This window comes from Castanea sativa, chromosome 1, assembly GCF_040712315.1.
Source record: "Castanea sativa cultivar Marrone di Chiusa Pesio chromosome 1, ASM4071231v1".
In the NCBI taxonomy this organism is placed as follows: domain Eukaryota; kingdom Viridiplantae; phylum Streptophyta; class Magnoliopsida; order Fagales; family Fagaceae; genus Castanea; species Castanea sativa.
In genome coordinates, this window is record NC_134013.1 from 38,705,929 (window position 1) to 38,723,574 (window position 17,646).

General features: G+C 43.4%; 3 protein-coding genes across 3 annotated transcripts; 1 reads left to right on the top strand and 2 right to left on the bottom strand.

Annotated features, from left to right (window-relative positions):
* The first annotated feature begins 9,470 nt into the window (after positions 1-9,470).
* LOC142605382 (profilin-2) lies at positions 9,471-11,487 on the top strand. Its single transcript, XM_075776872.1, has 3 exons — positions 9,471-9,884; positions 9,989-10,126; positions 11,097-11,487. Exons 1-3 carry the CDS (start codon positions 9,756-9,758, stop codon positions 11,229-11,231), a joined length of 402 nt encoding a protein of 133 aa, XP_075632987.1. The 5' UTR covers positions 9,471-9,755; the 3' UTR covers positions 11,232-11,487.
* A 1,813-nt stretch (positions 11,488-13,300) lies between these two features.
* LOC142626453 (uncharacterized) lies at positions 13,301-13,783 on the bottom strand. The gene has a single exon (XM_075800274.1). The coding sequence runs from the start codon at positions 13,781-13,783 to the stop codon at positions 13,301-13,303; it is 483 nt and encodes a 160-aa protein (XP_075656389.1).
* Positions 13,784-15,671: 1,888 nt separating this feature from the next.
* Positions 15,672-17,630, bottom strand: LOC142626466 (uncharacterized). Its single transcript, XM_075800298.1, has 4 exons — positions 17,418-17,630; positions 17,131-17,298; positions 16,576-16,968; positions 15,672-16,487 (listed from the first exon to the last, which is right to left on the bottom strand). Exons 1-4 carry the CDS (start codon positions 17,628-17,630, stop codon positions 15,672-15,674), a joined length of 1,590 nt encoding a protein of 529 aa, XP_075656413.1.
* Positions 17,631-17,646: the final 16 nt, after the last annotated feature.

Genomic DNA, 17,646 nt, shown 5'->3' on the forward strand with positions numbered 1-17,646 from the left:
CCATCCGTCTTCCTTTTAAGTCCGAGAAGTGCTATTACAAGGGTCTTGAAGACGTTGGTGTGTATGAGCAGATGCTCAAAGCGGGCCTTCGATTCCCATTAAGTGGCTTGCACCGTCGTCTCCTTCAGTACTTAGGTTTGGCCGTCAGTTAAATTTCGCCAAATGCCTGGAGAGTTTTCCTAAGCGTTGAGGTCTTGTATGGTGTGATGTCCGACGGGGCAAGACGGTTGATAGTGGAAGAGTTCTTTCATTGTTATCGTCCGTCTGAGATTACCAAGTCGAAGGGCATGTATAGCTTCGTGCCGAGGAGTCCGGTGCTTAAGTTAGTGTCCGAGACCCCCGACTCCAATTGTAACTAGAAGGGTCGATACTTCTTCCTTCAGGGAGATGGTTGGATGTGTTGTCCTGACCATTACGAATACATGCCGGTGGATAAGACTTGGGGGATAATGCCTCCGTCCGGTATGAGCCCGTCTTACTTTACAAGCTTTTATGAGGTATTGAAGTTATTCTAACCATTCAATTTTGCAGCTAGGGACCGTCCACCTATTACCACAGAACAATTTGGCTTTTTAGAAAAAATCTTCTAGACCACCAGGCTGTCAGAGAGGACTTGGATAAAGCTCGTCACCTTGGACACCTTTCATTAGTACTGTGACGGTCCAGAACCTACAGCTGCTACCCGTTGATACGACTTAGGAATACACAACCGTAAGTCTTTTGACCCTCAACCTGTGCTTTGTCGTCCAACATTATTTTCACCCGTCTACTTTTTGCAGAAATGGATGATGCCAGGAGAAGAGCTCTTATCAAAAAACAAGCTCTCAAGAGAAAACAAGATGTTGACCTCCCTACCAAGACGAGTTCTTCTCATCCGTCTGCGAAAAGGTTACCAACTTAAAAGGTTGACCGTCATAGTAAGAAACAAAAGCTGGTGACGAGATTGCCTGCTGGTCAAGGGTCCGGTGCGGCGAAGTTGCCCCCTAAGCTAGGGATAGGTAAGGGCAAGGGTCTGATGGTGAATCCTGACCCCGTCAAAGAGAAACCCCCTGTCTTGCTTCGCGAGGATTCGCAGTACGCTCTCGGTCAGTTAACTTCCATCATCAAAGACGAGGATTACGAAGACCTAGGTAACCATGCGAAGGAGGCAATGGGAGAGACCTGTTTATTTAGTCTTACTCAGGTCAGTACTCGTCACTTACTTGTTTCGTCATGTTTTTACTCTTTCGCTTATATATTGTTGGTACAGACGGTCGTGACGGCTAAGGGATTAATGGACCGGTGCCTCGCTCATGAGAAGACGTTGGAGCATGTCCGCGCAAAGTCTAAGGTGATGGCGGAGGAGCTTGACGAGTTGAAGTTTTGGAAGCTTCGTCATGAACAGAAACTAAAGTTGTCCGAGCAAGCTTGTGAAAATTTAGAAAAAGAGGTGGAGTTACTAAGGGAGACAGTGAAAGCTAATGAAGAAAACATCCGTCAAGCCAAGATTGATGCTGTAAAGGAATACAGAGATTTCGACGCCCTCTTGGCCGAACTGGGTTCCTCCTTTGGTGATGGATTCGACAATTGTCTTCGTCAGGTGAAGGCCTCGTTTCCTGATTTGAACCTCGCTCATATCAATATAGAAAATGAGGGTCAGACTCCTGCCCACCCCTATCGACTCTGAAGGGACGGAAGAGCTCTTTGGCAAAGGTCCTGGTGATGACAAGGCCCCAAATGTTGGTGAAAAAGGACCCATCGAGGATGACGCCCGTCAACCTTTACCTAAAGGTTCTGATGCTAACGAGGACATCGTTGTGGTTCGGGAGTAACATGTATTTATTTTTTATCTTAAATATCAAAAATGTATGGGAGAACAGCTAATTTCAACCGTTGTCATTTGCTTGTTATATTTCGTTAGTGCTTTGACTAATTTTCAATGAACCCGTCTTCTTTTGGCCGTCCTTGTTGATTCTTATACTTCAACCATAAATTTTTATCTTGTTTCTAGTGACTCGTTTACTATATCATTTTAATGAACGTGGTCCTGAGACGGTCCTTCTGTTAGATTATCCGTCCACTGTGTGGACTTAGTAAATTTTCATCCTTGTTGGATGATCCGTCCACTGTGTGGACTTGATAAGTTTTCATCCTTTTTGGATGATCCGTCCACTGTGTGGACTTGGTAAATTTTCATCCTTCTTGGATGATCTATCCACTAGGAGGACTTGATAAGTTTTCATCCTTGTTGGATGATCCGTCCACTGTGTAGACTTGGTAAATTTTCATCCTTGTTGGATGATCCGTCCACTGTGTGGACTTGGTAAATTTTAAGCAAAATATATTCCATATACTTTGAATAAACTCCTCTTATTATAATGGATTGGTAGACTATTATTGTTTATAGAAAATAAGAAAAACGCCTTTTGGCTCTAAAAGTACTTGTAGGAAATAAAAACTATAACTATCTAAAAATAAACTGGAATGAGGAGGTAAATGTTGTTGTCGTTTTTGTCCTTCGTCTACTGGTAGTACTTCTTCAGGTGCTCCGTATTCTATGGATGACTCAGCTTTTTTCCGTCTAGTGTCTCTAAGTAGTACGTTCCATTCCTATGCCATGAAATGATCTTGTATGGTCCTTCCCAGTTAGGTCCTAGCTTCCCTTGAGAGGCATATTTTGTAGCGCCGAGTACTTTTCTTAAGACCAGATCTCCCACCTGGATGTCCCTGTGCCTGACCTTGGAGTTGTAATGCTTTGCCATTAGATCCTGGTATCGCACTAGTCTCTGCTCTACTGCGGCCCTGACTTCGTCCACAAGGTCGAGTTGTAAACGCATATGTTCGTCATTTTTGCTTTTATCGTAGTTCTCGACCCGGTAGCTTGTTAGACCTACTTCTGCCGGTATGACGGCCTCACTACCATACGCCAATCGAAACGGCGTTTCTCCTGTCGGTGTTCTCGCCGTTGTCCTGTACGCCCATAAAACACTTGGTAATTCGTCCGGCCATATGCCCTTTGCCCCCTCGAGCCGAGTCTTGATAATCTTAAGCAAGGACCGGTTTGTGACTTCAACTTGTCCATTGGCCTGCGGGTGGGCGGGTGACGAGTAGTGATTCTTGATCCCAAGCTGGGAACAAAAGTCTCTGAATGTGTCGTTGTCGAATTGTTTTCCGTTGTCCAAAACCAGCACCCTTAGAATTCCATATCTGCAAATAATACTTCTCCATACAAAACTACGGATATTCTTCTCCGTGATAGTGGCTAGAGCCTCTGCTTCTACCCATTTGGTGAAGTAGTCAATGCTAACCACTAAGAACTTCAGCTGCCTCACAGCTGTTGGGAACGGACCCATGATGTCTAACCCCCATTGTGCAAATGGCCATGGGGCCGTCATAGGGGTAAGTTCTTCCGTTGGTTGCCTTATGAAATTGTCAAATCGTTGGCACTTGTCGCAAGCTCTGACGTATGTGTGGGCATCCTTCTGCATTGTTGGCCAGTAGTATCCTGCATGGAGTAGCTTGTGTACCAAAGACCTTGATCCAGAATGGTTTCCGCAAACTCCTTCATGGACCTCCCTCATCATGTAGTCCGCTTCTTCGTGGCCGAGGCATCTTAGGTATGGTCGGGAGAATCTTCTTTTGTATAGGACGTCTTTAATCAAAACGAATCGGGCAGCTTTAACCTTCAACTTCCTTGCATCCTCTTTGTTGTCTGGCAGCTTGCCATCCTTGAGATATGCCGTTATTGGAGCCGTCCAACAACGATCATTGCTTACCTCCTGCATGCTAGTGTCATCTAATAATGATGAGAGTTGGACGAAGGATAATACCTGGTTGGGGATGATCATAGGTTTGGCTGAAGCTGCTTTTGCGAGTCGGTCGGCATCTTGGTTCTCCTCCCTTGGGATTTGAGCCATCTTGATTTGGAGGTTATTCGTTCGACCCTTCACTTCCTCAAGATACCTTTTCATCCTTTCATTCTTGCACTCATAGCTCCCGTTAACCTGGCTGGTCACAACTTGAGAATCGGAGTATACGACCATACTTTTAGCTCCTGTAGCTATTGCAAAGTCCAGTCCTACTATCAAGGCCTCGTATTCCGCCTCGATGTTGGTGGTAGAGAAGTCCAGACGGATCATGCATTCGATCTTATCTCCCTCTGGGGTGTGGAGTACAACTCCAGCACCTCCAGCATGTTTATTGGAAGATCCGTCTGTATGGACTCTCCACATTGGCGTCTCCTCTGCCCCTGGTCTTTTATGATAGTGAATTCAGCGATGAAGTGCCAATAGCTGTCCTTTCATGGCTGCTCGTGGTTGGTATCGAATATCGAACTCACTCAGCTCGATCGCCCATAGCGCCATCCGTCCGGCAGCTTTGAGACTACTCATTGCTCTTCGTAAGGGTTTATTTGTCAGGACATTTATGGTATGCGCTTGAAAGTATGGTTTGAGTTTCCGAGCTGTGGTCACTAGTGCGAATGCGAGTTTTTCCATCGGAGGGTACCTTTCTTCTGCTCCTCTCAGTGCCTGGCTTATAAAATACACGGGCCTCTATACCATTCTTCTTCTTTAGTAAGAGTTGCACTGACCGCTGCTGAGGAGACAGCAAGGTATAGGAACAATTCTTCGCCCGGCATAGATGGGCTGAGCAACAGCGGAGCGGAGAGATACACCTTTAAATCTTCAAATGCCTTTTGGCACTCGTCTGTCCATTCAAATGACCTTTTTAGTGTGCAAAAGAAAGGGAGGCATTTTTCCGTCGCCTTTGATACGAATCTGTTCAAGGCTGCTATCTTGCCGTTCAAACTTTGTACTTCTTTTACTGTCCTTGGAGGAGATAGTTCCATGATCGCCTGTACCTTCTCTGGGTTGACTTTAATGCCCCTCTGGGATCTCATAAATCCCAAGAATTATCCTGCAGTTACCCCGAACGCGCACTTGCTCGGATTCAGCTTCATTTTGTATGATTGTAGAGTATTGAAAGTCTCCTGGAGGTCGCTCATGTGATCGGACTCCCAAATGCTTTTCACCAACATATCATCTATGTAAACCTGCACGTTTCTGCCAATTTGGTGCGTGAACATCTTGTTCATCAGCCTCTGATACGTGGCTCCGGCGTTTTTAAGCCCGAAAGGCATTACTTTGTAGCAGAAAAGCCCATGACTTGTTACGAACGAGGTTTTTTCTTGATCGACCTCATCCAATTTAATTTGGTTGTAGCCGAAGAATGCATCCATGAAGCTCAAGAGTTCGTGTCTTGCGGTGGAATCTACCAAGGTGTTAATACGCGGAAGTGGGTAACTATCCTTAGGGCAAGCCCTATTCAAATCCGTGAAGTCGACACACATTCTCCACTTCCCGTTGGCCTTCTTGACCATTACTACGTTTGCCAACCAATCCAGGTAGTACACTTCGCATATGAAGTCTGCTTCTTGTAACATCTGTACTTCCTCAGCTATGGCTCGATCTCATTCCGGGGCGAATACTCGCTTCTTTTGTCAGACAGGGGAGAATGAGGGTGATACGTTTAACTTGTGGACCATGACCGACGGGTCGATCCCTAGCATGTCCTCGTGACTCCATGCAAAAACATATTGGTTTTCTTTGAGGAATACTGTAAGCGCTTGTCGGACTGTTTGGCTGGCCAAGGTGTCAATTCTTGTGGTTCGTTCGGGCCAAGAATCATCGAGGTGTACCTCTTCTAACTCTTCCACCGATTCTGCTACCGTTCGCTGTTCCTCGATGTTCATTGCTTGCAAGTGGTCGTCCATTTCCATCATGGCAACGTAGCATTCTTGTGCGGCCACCTGATTTCCGCGCAGCTCTCCAACTCCGTACTCGGTAGGGAATTTGACCATTAAATGGTAGGTCGAGGTTACAGTCTTCCATGTATTGAGAATGGGCAGTCCGAGGATGACGCTATAGGCAGAAGAGCAGTCGACCACAAGAAAAACCACATCCTTGGTTATTTGCTGGGGGTAGTCTCCGACCGTCACAGACAACGTGACGATGCCCAAAGGGTAGACCCTTGTTCCTTCGAAGCCAACGAGTGGCGCATTTGTTGGGATCAATTGTTCTCTACCAATCCCCATTTGCTGGAATGCGAGGTAGTAGAGGATATCCGCTGAGCTTCCGTTATCAACCAAAACTCGATGCATGTTGTAGTCCTCTGCCCGTATGGTGACGACAAGCGCGTCGTCATGTGGGTGGTGAAGGCGTCGCGCATCTTCTTCCGAAAACCCGATGTTGGGGTTATTAAGTCGCGCCGTTTTTGGTGAGGAACCCGTCAACTGGACGCTTTGAACCATCCGCAAATACATTTTTCGAGCCTTTTTAGACGACCCTGTAGAAGTAGTGCCCCCTACAATCATCCGTATGTCCCCTACAGGTGGTTTGGGACGCTCGTTTTCCCGTCGGGGGTTTTGTTCCTGGAGTTGATCCGTTCTTTCCTTCCTTACAAACCTCTGCAACCTTCCTTGCCTAATGAGGGCTTCAATTTACTGTTTTAAGTCATAACAATCCGCCGTGTTGTGGCCATGATCGCCATGAAAACGGCAGTATCTGTCCTTTGGCCTCTTGTTCGGATCTCCCTTCAGCTTGCCAGGAAACATCAGGGTTCCTTCATCTTTGATCTGCATTAATACTTGGTCGATTGGGGCTGTGAGAGGGGTGAAGTTCGTGAATCTTCTTGCGAGTGGTTTGGGTCGTCGATCTTCCCATCACTCTCCAGTTCTAGCCATTTTCCGTCCCTTATCCGATCATGTGTCTCCCTGCCTTTCCCTTTTTCTAGGCTTTTCCTCTCGGGCCAGTAATGCATCTTCTGCGTTCATGTACTTCATTGCCCTGTAAAGCATATCTGACATTGTCTTTGGGTCATTCTTATATAAGGAAAATAAGAACTTACCCTTCCGCAGCCCATTTGTGAAAGCTGCTACCAGTATCTTGTCGTTCGCTTCGTCTATCGAGAGAGCCTCTTTGTTGAAGCGGGATATGTATGACCTTAGCGTCTCGTCTTCCCTTTGCTTAATACTCATCAAACAGGCTGTGGACTTCTTGTATCGGTGGCTTCCAATAAAGTGTGAAACGAATTGAGCGCCTAACTCCTTGAAAGTACTGATCGAATTCGGCATCAGTCTGCTGTACCATATCCTCGCAGGACCCTTCAACGTAGTGGGGAAGGCCCTGCACATGATCTCATCTGGCACACCTTGAAGGTGCATCATGGTCTTGAAAGATTCTAGGTGATCTAAGGGGTCCTTGGACCAGTCATAACTCTCCACCTGAGGCATGCAAAACTTTAGGGGAAGGGGGCATGAACTAACAAGTTCTGTGAAAGGCGAATTGGTTTGCTGAATCAAGTCATCGAGGTCGCTGGATACTCGACCCTTGAGGGCATTCATCATCACATCCATCTGTTCCCTCATCATTTGCATCTCAGCGGCTATGTGAGGAGGGAGAGTGTCCGAGAAAGGTGGTCGGTTGGTGCCCTGCCTCTCCGATCTGCTCGGAGCGTGGCTACCTTCGAGTCCTTCCTGATTTCTTCTCTCAGCGCTTGTTTCTTCTTGGTCCTCCTCCTGTGTGCCGAGATGCGCATTCCTCTGTCGCAACTATTCCTCCAAATCATGATTCTCCTTGGTTAGGCGTTCGACTGCTGCCGCAAGCGTTTGGACTTGCTTTTCCAAGGCTGTGGCATGCAGTTCGTCACCCTGATTGTTGGTTGTTGCCATGGATCGTGTGAGTACCATGCAACTTTTTGTCTCAGGGATAAAGCAAAGGTTGATCACTCGCTTCTTCCCACAGACGGCACCAACTGATGATGCCGAAAAATCACCAATAAGCTGCACGCACTCTCAAATCGAAACAATACCTACAAAACGAAAAGAGGAGACCTAACAGAGAGCACCGGTGTGGTGCCGGCCAAAAATATTCCGAATGTCAAGTTAGAATTTTTCACAACCCTAGAGTGCCAGAGTTGAGTCAATAATGCGTACCTTGGTTTTTGAGGGCTTTGGAGTATTTATAGTGGTGTAGGGTTAACATTCATGTCTTGACCATGAAGTCATTTCCTTCTAGAATTGGAACTCTTTTCCTTTCGCATACCCTCTAGACCTTCTAGAATTGGAACTCTTTTCCTTTCGCATACCCTCTAGACCTTATAGAAGCCCTTTGATCCAAGTTGAACGCGTGACGCAAGAATTCCTCTTATACATGTTCTCGTGGAGATCAAGCAAAGCCACATCAGCCCTAATCGTATAGCGTAAATCCCATTTAAGGTTTCTTGGAACCAAGCCTGGAAGGATGACTACTGCATCATATTCGTCCATCCACTGTGAATCTGCGCTCCTTGGCTATGTCAAATATGAACCCATCACCCTTGTGTCGTCACATCAACCATGTAGATCCGTCATGTTCATTTTTATTCTCCTTCAGTACAGTAAACTCATTTTTAATGAAAATTTTAGTAAAAAAAGATATTTGTGAGTTCCATAAATTATGCAGGAACCCATTGACAGACCATATGAAATAATGCACTTTTCAATAAAATAAAATAAAATAATAGAAATCGCAAACACATACATGTAATAAAATTCTATTTTGCTGCATACTGGTAAACGTGTCAAACAATTAGAGTGACACTTGTCAAGTGACCAATTTATTGATAACGTTTGCTAACCTCTAACGTTAACGTTTCTCTCATGCTCTCTCTCTCTCTCTCTCTCTCTCTCTCTCTTCTTCCTCCCTCGTTCTCATCCCTTCTCAGATACCCAACCCCACAATCAAATCAAAATACAAATCCCTCTCTCTCTCTCTCTCTCTCTCTAAATAATTATAAACACATGCTTAGATTTACATACATACAAATCACAGCCAACAAACCTAAATCAAAACCCATTTGTTTTGGCCTACCCAAAATCCATAGATGGACCAACAATCAACCCCTCAAATATTCCATTTTTCAAATCATCAGCCAAAATACCCAATTCTCAAACTCATAACCAACCAAACAAATATAGAAAGGAAGGAGCTTTCAACCATACACAGAAAAATAGATTGAAAATAACAATAGAGAAAGAGGAGAAGACCACCACCGGTGGTTGGTGTGAGCTCCTAAGGGTTCGGCCATGGAGGTTTGTGGTGGAGCTGTGGAGCTTCGGTTTAGAGAAGGTTTGAGAGAAGAGGAAGGTTAGAGAGCAAGTTTGATCTAGAGAGGGATAGAGAGACCCGAGAGACCAAGAGAGCTAAGGGTTTCGGCTATGGAGGCTTCATGGTTGGGAAGTAATAATTTGACACGTAACTCAGTATGTAGTAACTAGTAAGTGCTGCAACATTGTATGCAGCAAATTCTTACCCAAGAATATAAGTATAAATAAAAAAAGAAAAACGATTGAGAGGAGGGTAGTAATGGTAATAAGGAAGAAAGAGTGGGGGCAAATAGGTGTGACCTCGTAAAAATGTAGTTAATAGAAAAAAGGCTGGGGAAATCCGAAAAAAAGGGAGAGACATGAATGGCATCCATTGTGATTTGTGAGTGAGTGAGTGAGGCCTAGCTGTGACTGCCAAACAAACGGACGGTGGAGAGTGTAGACATCACTCTGACTCTCTCTCTCTCTTTACTATTTATTATTTATTTCCTTCTCAAAGACTCAAACAAACTACTACTACACAAACAACAAGAAAGAAGGAAAGAAAACCTAAAATAAAATAATAATAAAAAAGAAAAAAGAAAAGAGTGAGATCCACCACCACAGAGAAAGAGAAAGGAAGAAAAAAAAAATGTCGTGGCAGACATACGTGGATGAGCACTTGATGTGTGACATTGATGGACAAGGCCAGCACCTAGCTGCCGCTGCCATCATCGGCCACGATGGCTCTGTCTGGGCGCAGAGCTCTAACTTTCCTCAGGTATGTATTGTATATCATCAGTCGGATCTCATCGCATCGGATCGGATTGGATCAGTTTTTGGTGGTTTTAATTAATTTGAACTCATCTGTATTAATACATACAGTTTAAGGCAGAGGAGATAAGTGATATAATGAAGGATTTTGAGGAGCCAGGTCATCTTGCTCCTACGGGCTTGCATCTTGGTGGCACGAAATACATGGTCATCCAAGGTGAGGCCGGAGCTGTCATCCGTGGCAAGAAGGTGCGACCTCATTCCTCATACATACTAATTATCTCTTTCTTTCTTTCTTTTGTTTCAATCACACACACATGACATGTATATATTCCATGTCAATGAACGATTTCATACAATGTGCCATTATGAACATTATATGAAATGTTGAGGAAAATTGTAGTTTCAGTTAACTTAGTTGGTAAAATTTGTTATAGTTGTATAAAAGATCTGGGATTTAATCTCGCCTATACTAAAAAATTGATTGATATTTTGATCTGATAATAAAGAATAATTATTAAGAACTGACGCCTTGAAACACTTTTAAAAAAAAAAATGTAGGGGAAAATCTTAAAGGGTATATCATATATTAGTATAATCGAAATTTATATATTTAATTTTTTTTCATTAGTATTACTATTTCTCTTATAAACTCTCTCAAACAAACTATTATTATAAAGTAAAGCCAATGAAAATCTAGTTGGATAATTATTATTATTATAATAATAATAACAATAATAATAATAATAATAATAATTTTATTTTCCATTACATTCTATCTATCATAGAAGTGTTCCTTTGTTCCTCTCTAGTGTACACCTTGCAGAGTATGAGTATTGACACCCCCAATCCCCATTGAATATAAGTGTCGGGGATCGACCTTAAACCCGTTTAGGAAATGACCACTGAGGCGGCATGCATTGTGCAAATCCAAGTAGATTTCCTTTGCATTTTATTTTATTTTTTTAAAATCATTGCTAGTTACTAGGATCTAACATAATGTTTGAAGGCTGGTGATGTGTGATTATATGAAATGAGGATTTTAAAAAAAAAAAAAAAATTGTTGAAGCAAATGATATGTGGATTAGTGCCTCATTATTCTTTTTTAATTTTTAAGATTAGTCTTCATATATAGGTATTATAAGTTTGGAAAACCCTCCTGAGTGGGCTGCGTTGAACTTATTCGTCACTGAAAGGCCTTCTGTATTTGGTTTGGCAGGGATCTGGAGGTGTCACCATAAAGAAGACTAGTCAAGCTCTAGTTTTCGGCATCTATGAAGAACCTGTGGCACCAGGACAGTGCAACATGGTTGTTGAGAGGTTGGGAGATTACCTTGTTGATCAGGGCCTGTAGGCCAAACTCTTCTATAATTATTTGAGTATTTCTTTTGGGGGGTACAAACAATTGTTGTCTCTTTTCTTTTGTTTTCTTTCCTTTTGATTTCAGTCCCAAGTTTGCACCCTTTTCTTCATTTGAAAGCCTTATACTGGCAGTGAAGTTGTTGTCGCAAACAATAACCATGTGAGAACTAAAACAGTTGTTTTGTGTTTGGTTGTTTGAATTGCATTAACTTTGATATATTTTTTTATTATAGATTTTTCGTGTAATCCTTCTGGATTTTTGTGGTCTGTCTCTCATTGGTACTTTTAGGAGTTTATCATCATTTCTGAATGTGTCTGTAAAATGAGCAAAATGAATTGATATTGGGATTATGCTGAAATCGATGGTAGATGAGCATCATATATGTATACAAAAATATACTCTCGATACTCGATACTACTTAATTTGTGTTTTGGCAATTTGTGCTTTGAATAACTAGGTGTCTCCTGGGGAACAATGAAAAAACACCCGGACCACTAATACTTGGATGTCAGGTTTATTGATTTTCAAGACACTTATAACTGTCATGAAAATTTGAGGGACATTTCAAAATGCGAGAATATGTCCCAGTATGAAAACTTTTTCCGGGACTCGAAACTGTTGTCTTACTATGCTCTCAGCATATCCTCAAGCTACTTTTGTCATCAATCATCATTATAATTTCGCCCTATTGCTAAAATCAAATCTACGTTCTAGGATGTATATTTTCTGTACCCTTAATTCTTAAAATGTAAATTAGTCTATCAAGAAAACAAAATGTTCCTTATATGAACATCTGGCAGAAATATATTGGTCTTTCACTGTTTTGGGAATTAATGATGTCGAAAATGTCACCAGTTAGTTGCGAGCACTCTCCAACTGGAACCAGACCTGCAAACAAAAACAAAGAGACCTAAAAGAGAGCACCGGTGTGGTGCCGGCCAAAAACCCTCCGAAGGTCAAGTTAGAATTTCTTTTCAACCCTAAAGTATTAGAGTTGAGTCAAATGTGCGTACCTTGCTTGGTGAGGGTTTTGGAGTATATATAATAGCGTAGAGCCGAGATTCTCGCCTTGGTCAAGTGATCCTTTCCTTCTAGGAGAGTGACTCCTGAAAATCCGGATCTCTTAGAATTCTTTTCCTTATATGAATTTTCAATTAAAGCTTAACGTGTAGCGCAAGAGTTCTTCATATACACGTTGGCGTGAATTACAATCAAGGCCACGTCAGCCCTAATCATATAATATGACTTGAGGTAACACGGAGAAGGACATGGGAAATTATGTGCATCCACTCTACCTGTCCGTCCACGACACATCCGTCCTCCTTGGTCATATCACCCGTCACCTTCTCAGAACGGTTTTTACATGTAGTGGTACCGTCATGTTTGTTTTATCCCTATCAAGAATAGATAGATAGAAGGTATTGTATTAAATTGCTGATAAATCTTGAATTCACGCTAGATTTGTAGGTGGCATTTTGCAACTGCAGTTTAATGGAGTTTGGCTGTTAATCCTAGAATCGTGCCTTACATGCATGATCCCATGGACATCTTTTCTGAATCAGTAATTTCTATTCAATGGCCTTTTTTTTTTCTTTTTCTTTTTTTTACAAAGATTACCCGCCATTGAATTGATAGTGTGTATCTCTAAAGCCTATCGGTCCACCTGCATGCGCCATCACCGCCCAGTGGAATTTTTTTATTATTATAATAAATTTGAATGGTGAAGAAAATTTCTGTACGAATGATACAGTAGTTGACGGTTATATATAGAGATTTCTTATTCTTTTTGGGTCTAGGATGCGTAAAGCAGATGATTTTTCTGGAAATAGTTGGACAAGAGGCATCACAAGTTGACATTCACACATATTATAATAGCCTTAATTATTAGGTGGAATATCCGATCAAGCCATCGTTTTTTACTTTTTAGGAGAATGATGGGCAGCGAATCCTTCTTTTTTTCTTTTCTTTTTTTGATAGGAAACACAATTCAATTAAACAGAAGAAATCCGGATTACATCATGGGCACACGCGTGCTCAATAAAGCTAGGGCATTCCTCTAGCTATGTGAGATAGTCCACCACATGCACAACATGTTGGGCAAGTATATGGGCAGGGGCATTCCCCTGCCTTTTAACATATGACACTTCTGCAACTCTAAAAGATTGAAGTTCTTGTGTAATGCTGTAGACAATGTTTTGGATTGAGGAAGGAACATCACCAACGCCTTGGATCGCTCCACTCACAATTAGAGAGTCACCTTTGAAAGTTGCTTCCCTTATCCCCACATCCTTCGCGAACTGGACAACCACTTCCATCGCCTTTGCCTCCACTTCCACCGCTTCGGTAAGACCAATCCCTTTCTTACTCAATGCAGCAATGACCAAGCCAGCATAGTCACGGATGATTACGCCAAAACCCACCTCCCTGCTCCTGGTGAAGACTGCCGCATCGTAGTTCACCTTATATTGGCCTTGCTTTGGGGCTGTCCATCTTACCACCTCTTGTGTCTGTGCCTCTCGCCTGCTCCGGACCTCATTCGCCATTCAGAACTCCTCGAGTAGGTAACGTGAGCACTTGATCACAGCTTCACCAGTTTTTCGTTTCCCACCATGCTTTACTTCGTTTCTGTTCCTCCAAATCCCCCAGCATATCATCATGGCCCTTTTCATAATATCTGGGTAAGCATCCCTCCACTTCAAAAGCTGGCCCACCAAATCAGTAAACTCCCATGACTGTGAGATGTTGAAAGGGAGGACAAGCTTACTGTGACACCACACAGCCTGCAATTGTTTGCAAAACCAGAAGATATGGGGCGCCGATTCAATCGTATCACCACACACCTCGCATAGTCCATCTTGAGTGATCTTCCTTCTCCATAAATTTTCCTTTATGGCTAGGATGTTCCTACATGCCTTCCATGTGAAGTGCTTCACCTTGTTAGGGACCTTCATGCTCCAAATACCTCTCCAAATTTTCCGAACCACAGACTGATCTGAGCTTGTCGCTTGGTCACCTCCTTCCTACGCTGTTTGAGCTAGGCGGTAAGCACTACGTACCGAGAACTTGCCATTTCTTGAGCCTGTCCAAATGAGCCTATCTCGTGCCCCATGTGCACTCAGAGGAATGCTAAGTATGTCTTCCACGTCTTGGGGTATAAACCACTGTTTTATGAGGTCCACTTTCCACTCTTTAGCCGTACTATTAATTAGAGCGGACACTCTTGTCTCACATGGAAGAGCACACTTTGGGGAGATGGCCATGTATGTGCACGGACTGGGAAGCCACTTGTCTCACCATATATTTATTTTCTCTCCATCTCCCACCTGCCACCTCACTCCCTTTTTTATCAAATTCTGTGCAACCATAATGCTTCTCCACCCGTAAGATGGATGTTTGCCCATTTCGGCATTAATAAAATCACACCCCGGAAAATATTTTGCCTTATAAACTCTGTAGAAGAGAAAGGAAGAATTGGTTTGTAATCGCCATCCCTGCTTTGCTAACAACGCCAGGTTAAATTTCTCAAGGTCCTTAAATCCCATTCACCTTGGTCTTTCGGGAGGCACATCTTCTCCCACCTCATCCACCCCATTCTCCTTTTATCTTTCTTTTGACCCCACCAAAATTGCCTCACCATCCTTGTAAGCACCTTACACAGAGCCTTAGGTAGCAGAAAGCAACTCATAGTATACAACTGTACTGCTTGCGCTACTACTTTAATTAAAATCTCCTTCCCGGCATTAGAGAGCAACTTCTCCTTCCACCCAGCCAACTTGTTTGCAACTCGTTCCTTCAGTTGGGCAAAGGAGTTCGTTTTAGATCTACCCACTAAGGAAGGAAGACCCAAATAAGACTCGTGTGGCTTAATGAGTTGGGCTCCAAACATGGTTTTGATTGACTCTATTGTGGCATTATCAGTGTTTAGGCTAAAGAAAAGGGAGGTTTTACTCCGGTTTAATTGCTGACCCAAAGAGACTTCATAAACTTGCAAGATTCTTTGGATTTCCTGACATTCCTTGGTGGTGGCCCGGTTGAAAATTAAACTGTCGTCAGCGAAGAACAAGTGTGACACTTTTGGACCCCTTGCTAATGCCGCCAGCCCTTTTAAGGTTCTGTTTTGGATTGTCCTATGGATTAAAGCTGACAATCCCTCTACCACCAGGATGAAAAGATAAGGCAATAATGGGTTGCCTTGACGCAGCCCCCTGGTTGGCCTAATTGCACCACATGGGACCCATTAACTCGAATAGCATAGGTGATCGGCGACACACACCTCATGACTAGCTGAATCCACCGCTCATGAAAGCCAAGTTTCTGCATGATTAGTTGGAGGCAATCCCATTCCACTTGGTCGTATGCTTTGCTCATGTACGCTTTAGTGCCATCTCCCCATACTTTCCTTTCCTTTTCCTGTGGATATGATTCATGATCTCATGGGCCACTAAAGACATTGTCAGTGATAAGCCTTTTTGAGACAAAAGCACTTTGGGTTTCCCCAACTACCTCTCTGAGCACCCCTTTTAGCTGGTTGGCAATCGTTTTTGAAGCAAGCTTATAAGCAACATTACATAAGCTGATTGGTCTATAATCTGAAACTGTCTCAAGGTTCTTTGTTTTCGGAATTAACACTATATGAGTTTCATGGAATTTTGGCGGAGCTACTCCATTGTTAAGAAATTTTAAGACAGTTTGAATAACAACAGGACTCACTTTAGGCCAAAAATGTTGATAAAACAAAGGAGGCATACCGCCCGGCCCCGGAGCTTTCAACGGGTGCATTTGTTTTAGAGCTCTCTCCACCTCAGGTGCTCGAAATTCCTGCAGCAGTATAGCATTCATTCTGTCAATCACCTTGGTGTGGATAGCGTTAAGCAGCTCCCTACTCACCACGGGCCTTGAGGAAGTGAACAAGTTCTCATAGTATTCAACAAAAGTTCTGCCAATGAGCTCCTCATCCTCCTGCCAAACACCCTTAATTGACATAACTTTCTGGATTGTGTTGCGTTGGTGCCTATTAGAAGCCTTTGTGTGAAAAAAAGAGGTATTCTTGTCACCCGCCTTCAGCCAGCAATTCCTAGACCGTTGGTTCCACATATCCTCCTCTATCAACAGCATTTTGTTAAGCTCCAACTTTGTCTCATGAAGTTCCTCCATGTCTACCCCAGGTCCACCAATATTCTCTAAAACTTGTAGTTTTTTCCTCAGGGTGGAGATCTTCCTCCCCACATGGCCAAAAGTTGTTTTATTCTAGTGAGTGAGTGCATCCTACACTCATCCAGGCATGTATTAAGGGGGTATAGCCCCCCCCCCCCATGCACTCTCCTTGTTCCCATGCCTCGATGACTAGATTATCACATTGAGTATCCTTCAACCACATAGATTCAAACCTGAATAACTTCGGTTTGCGTTTTCTCCTCCAGCTGGTCTGAGGGCATTTAAGTAGAAGCATGCAGTAGTCCGATGTAGAGGCTGCAACATGGTGAAGCCTCTGTTGGGGAAAGATTGAAGCCCAGCTAGTTGAGACAAAAGCTCTGTCGAGACGCTCTCTAATCCATCCCCGTGACCCCCATCTTCTACTCCATGTAAAGTCAGAACCAATATAACCAAGGTCACGAAGGTGGCACTTATTCAGCACCTCATAAAACTGGTGCATTTGCCACTCTAGTCTCGGGTTACCCCCCCAACTTTTCTCCAGCGAACATAATCTCATTAAAATCTCCCATACCACCTATGGCAAATTTAGACGGCCACTTAAGTGTTCCAGTAAACTCCATGATTCCCCTCTCTTTCCTGTCATCAGTTCCCCATAAAACCTGGTGAATCTCCATTGCAATCAACCCTCGGTGATAACAACATCAATGTGACAGGGAGAGTAAGTTTGTATATCTACCTTCAGGGACGATTTCCACAGCAGAGCCAGTCCATCCCTCCAATTGACACACGGAACAACCAATCCCTGTTGCCTTTCTAACTTTCTTTTTATACGAGCCATTTCATCCACGTCAAACTTAGTTTCTATTAAGAAAACTAAGCTAGGATCTTCCTCCAGCACAACTTTCTGGAGTTAGGTAATTGTACAGAGGTTCCCAAGCCCCCGACAGTTCCAGGCTAAGGCATTCATTGCTCCCGGTGGGACTGCCAAGCAGTCACTGCCGATCCCAAGTGTTGCTTCATTACCCTCCCCAATGCCTTTACCTCTACTTCATGCTTTGCTTTTTTATTTTCCTTTCCAACCAAATTTATCTCCCCCAATGGATTACGCTCCTTTCGTTTCTCTCCAACATCCACAGAATCCACCACCACCTCCATATGGTCCTCATCCTTCACTGAACATGTCCCTTCAGTTTCCATGCAACCGCACGTTCTCCTTGTTGCATGGCCTACGTACATGTTTTATTTTCTTAAC

Coding starts and splice junctions, on each gene's coding strand:
- LOC142605382 (XM_075776872.1), top strand. CDS start 9,756: ATGTCGTGGCAGACATACGTGGATGAGCACTTGATGTGTGACATTGAT. Junction 9,885..9,988: donor AGAGCTCTAACTTTCCTCAG/GTATGTATTGTA, acceptor TAATACATACAG/TTTAAGGCAGAGGAGATAAG. Junction 10,127..11,096: donor CTGTCATCCGTGGCAAGAAG/GTGCGACCTCAT, acceptor TTGGTTTGGCAG/GGATCTGGAGGTGTCACCAT.
- LOC142626453 (XM_075800274.1), bottom strand. CDS start 13,783: ATGGCGAATGAGGTCCGGAGCAGGCGAGAGGCACAGACACAAGAGGTG.
- LOC142626466 (XM_075800298.1), bottom strand. CDS start 17,630: ATGTACGTAGGCCATGCAACAAGGAGAACGTGCGGTTGCATGGAAACT. Junction 16,969..17,130: donor TGTGGAAATCGTCCCTGAAG/GTAGATATACAA, acceptor AATTTGCCATAG/GTGGTATGGGAGATTTTAAT. Junction 16,488..16,575: donor GTGATAATCTAGTCATCGAG/GCATGGGAACAA, acceptor CTCACTCACTAG/AATAAAACAACTTTTGGCCA.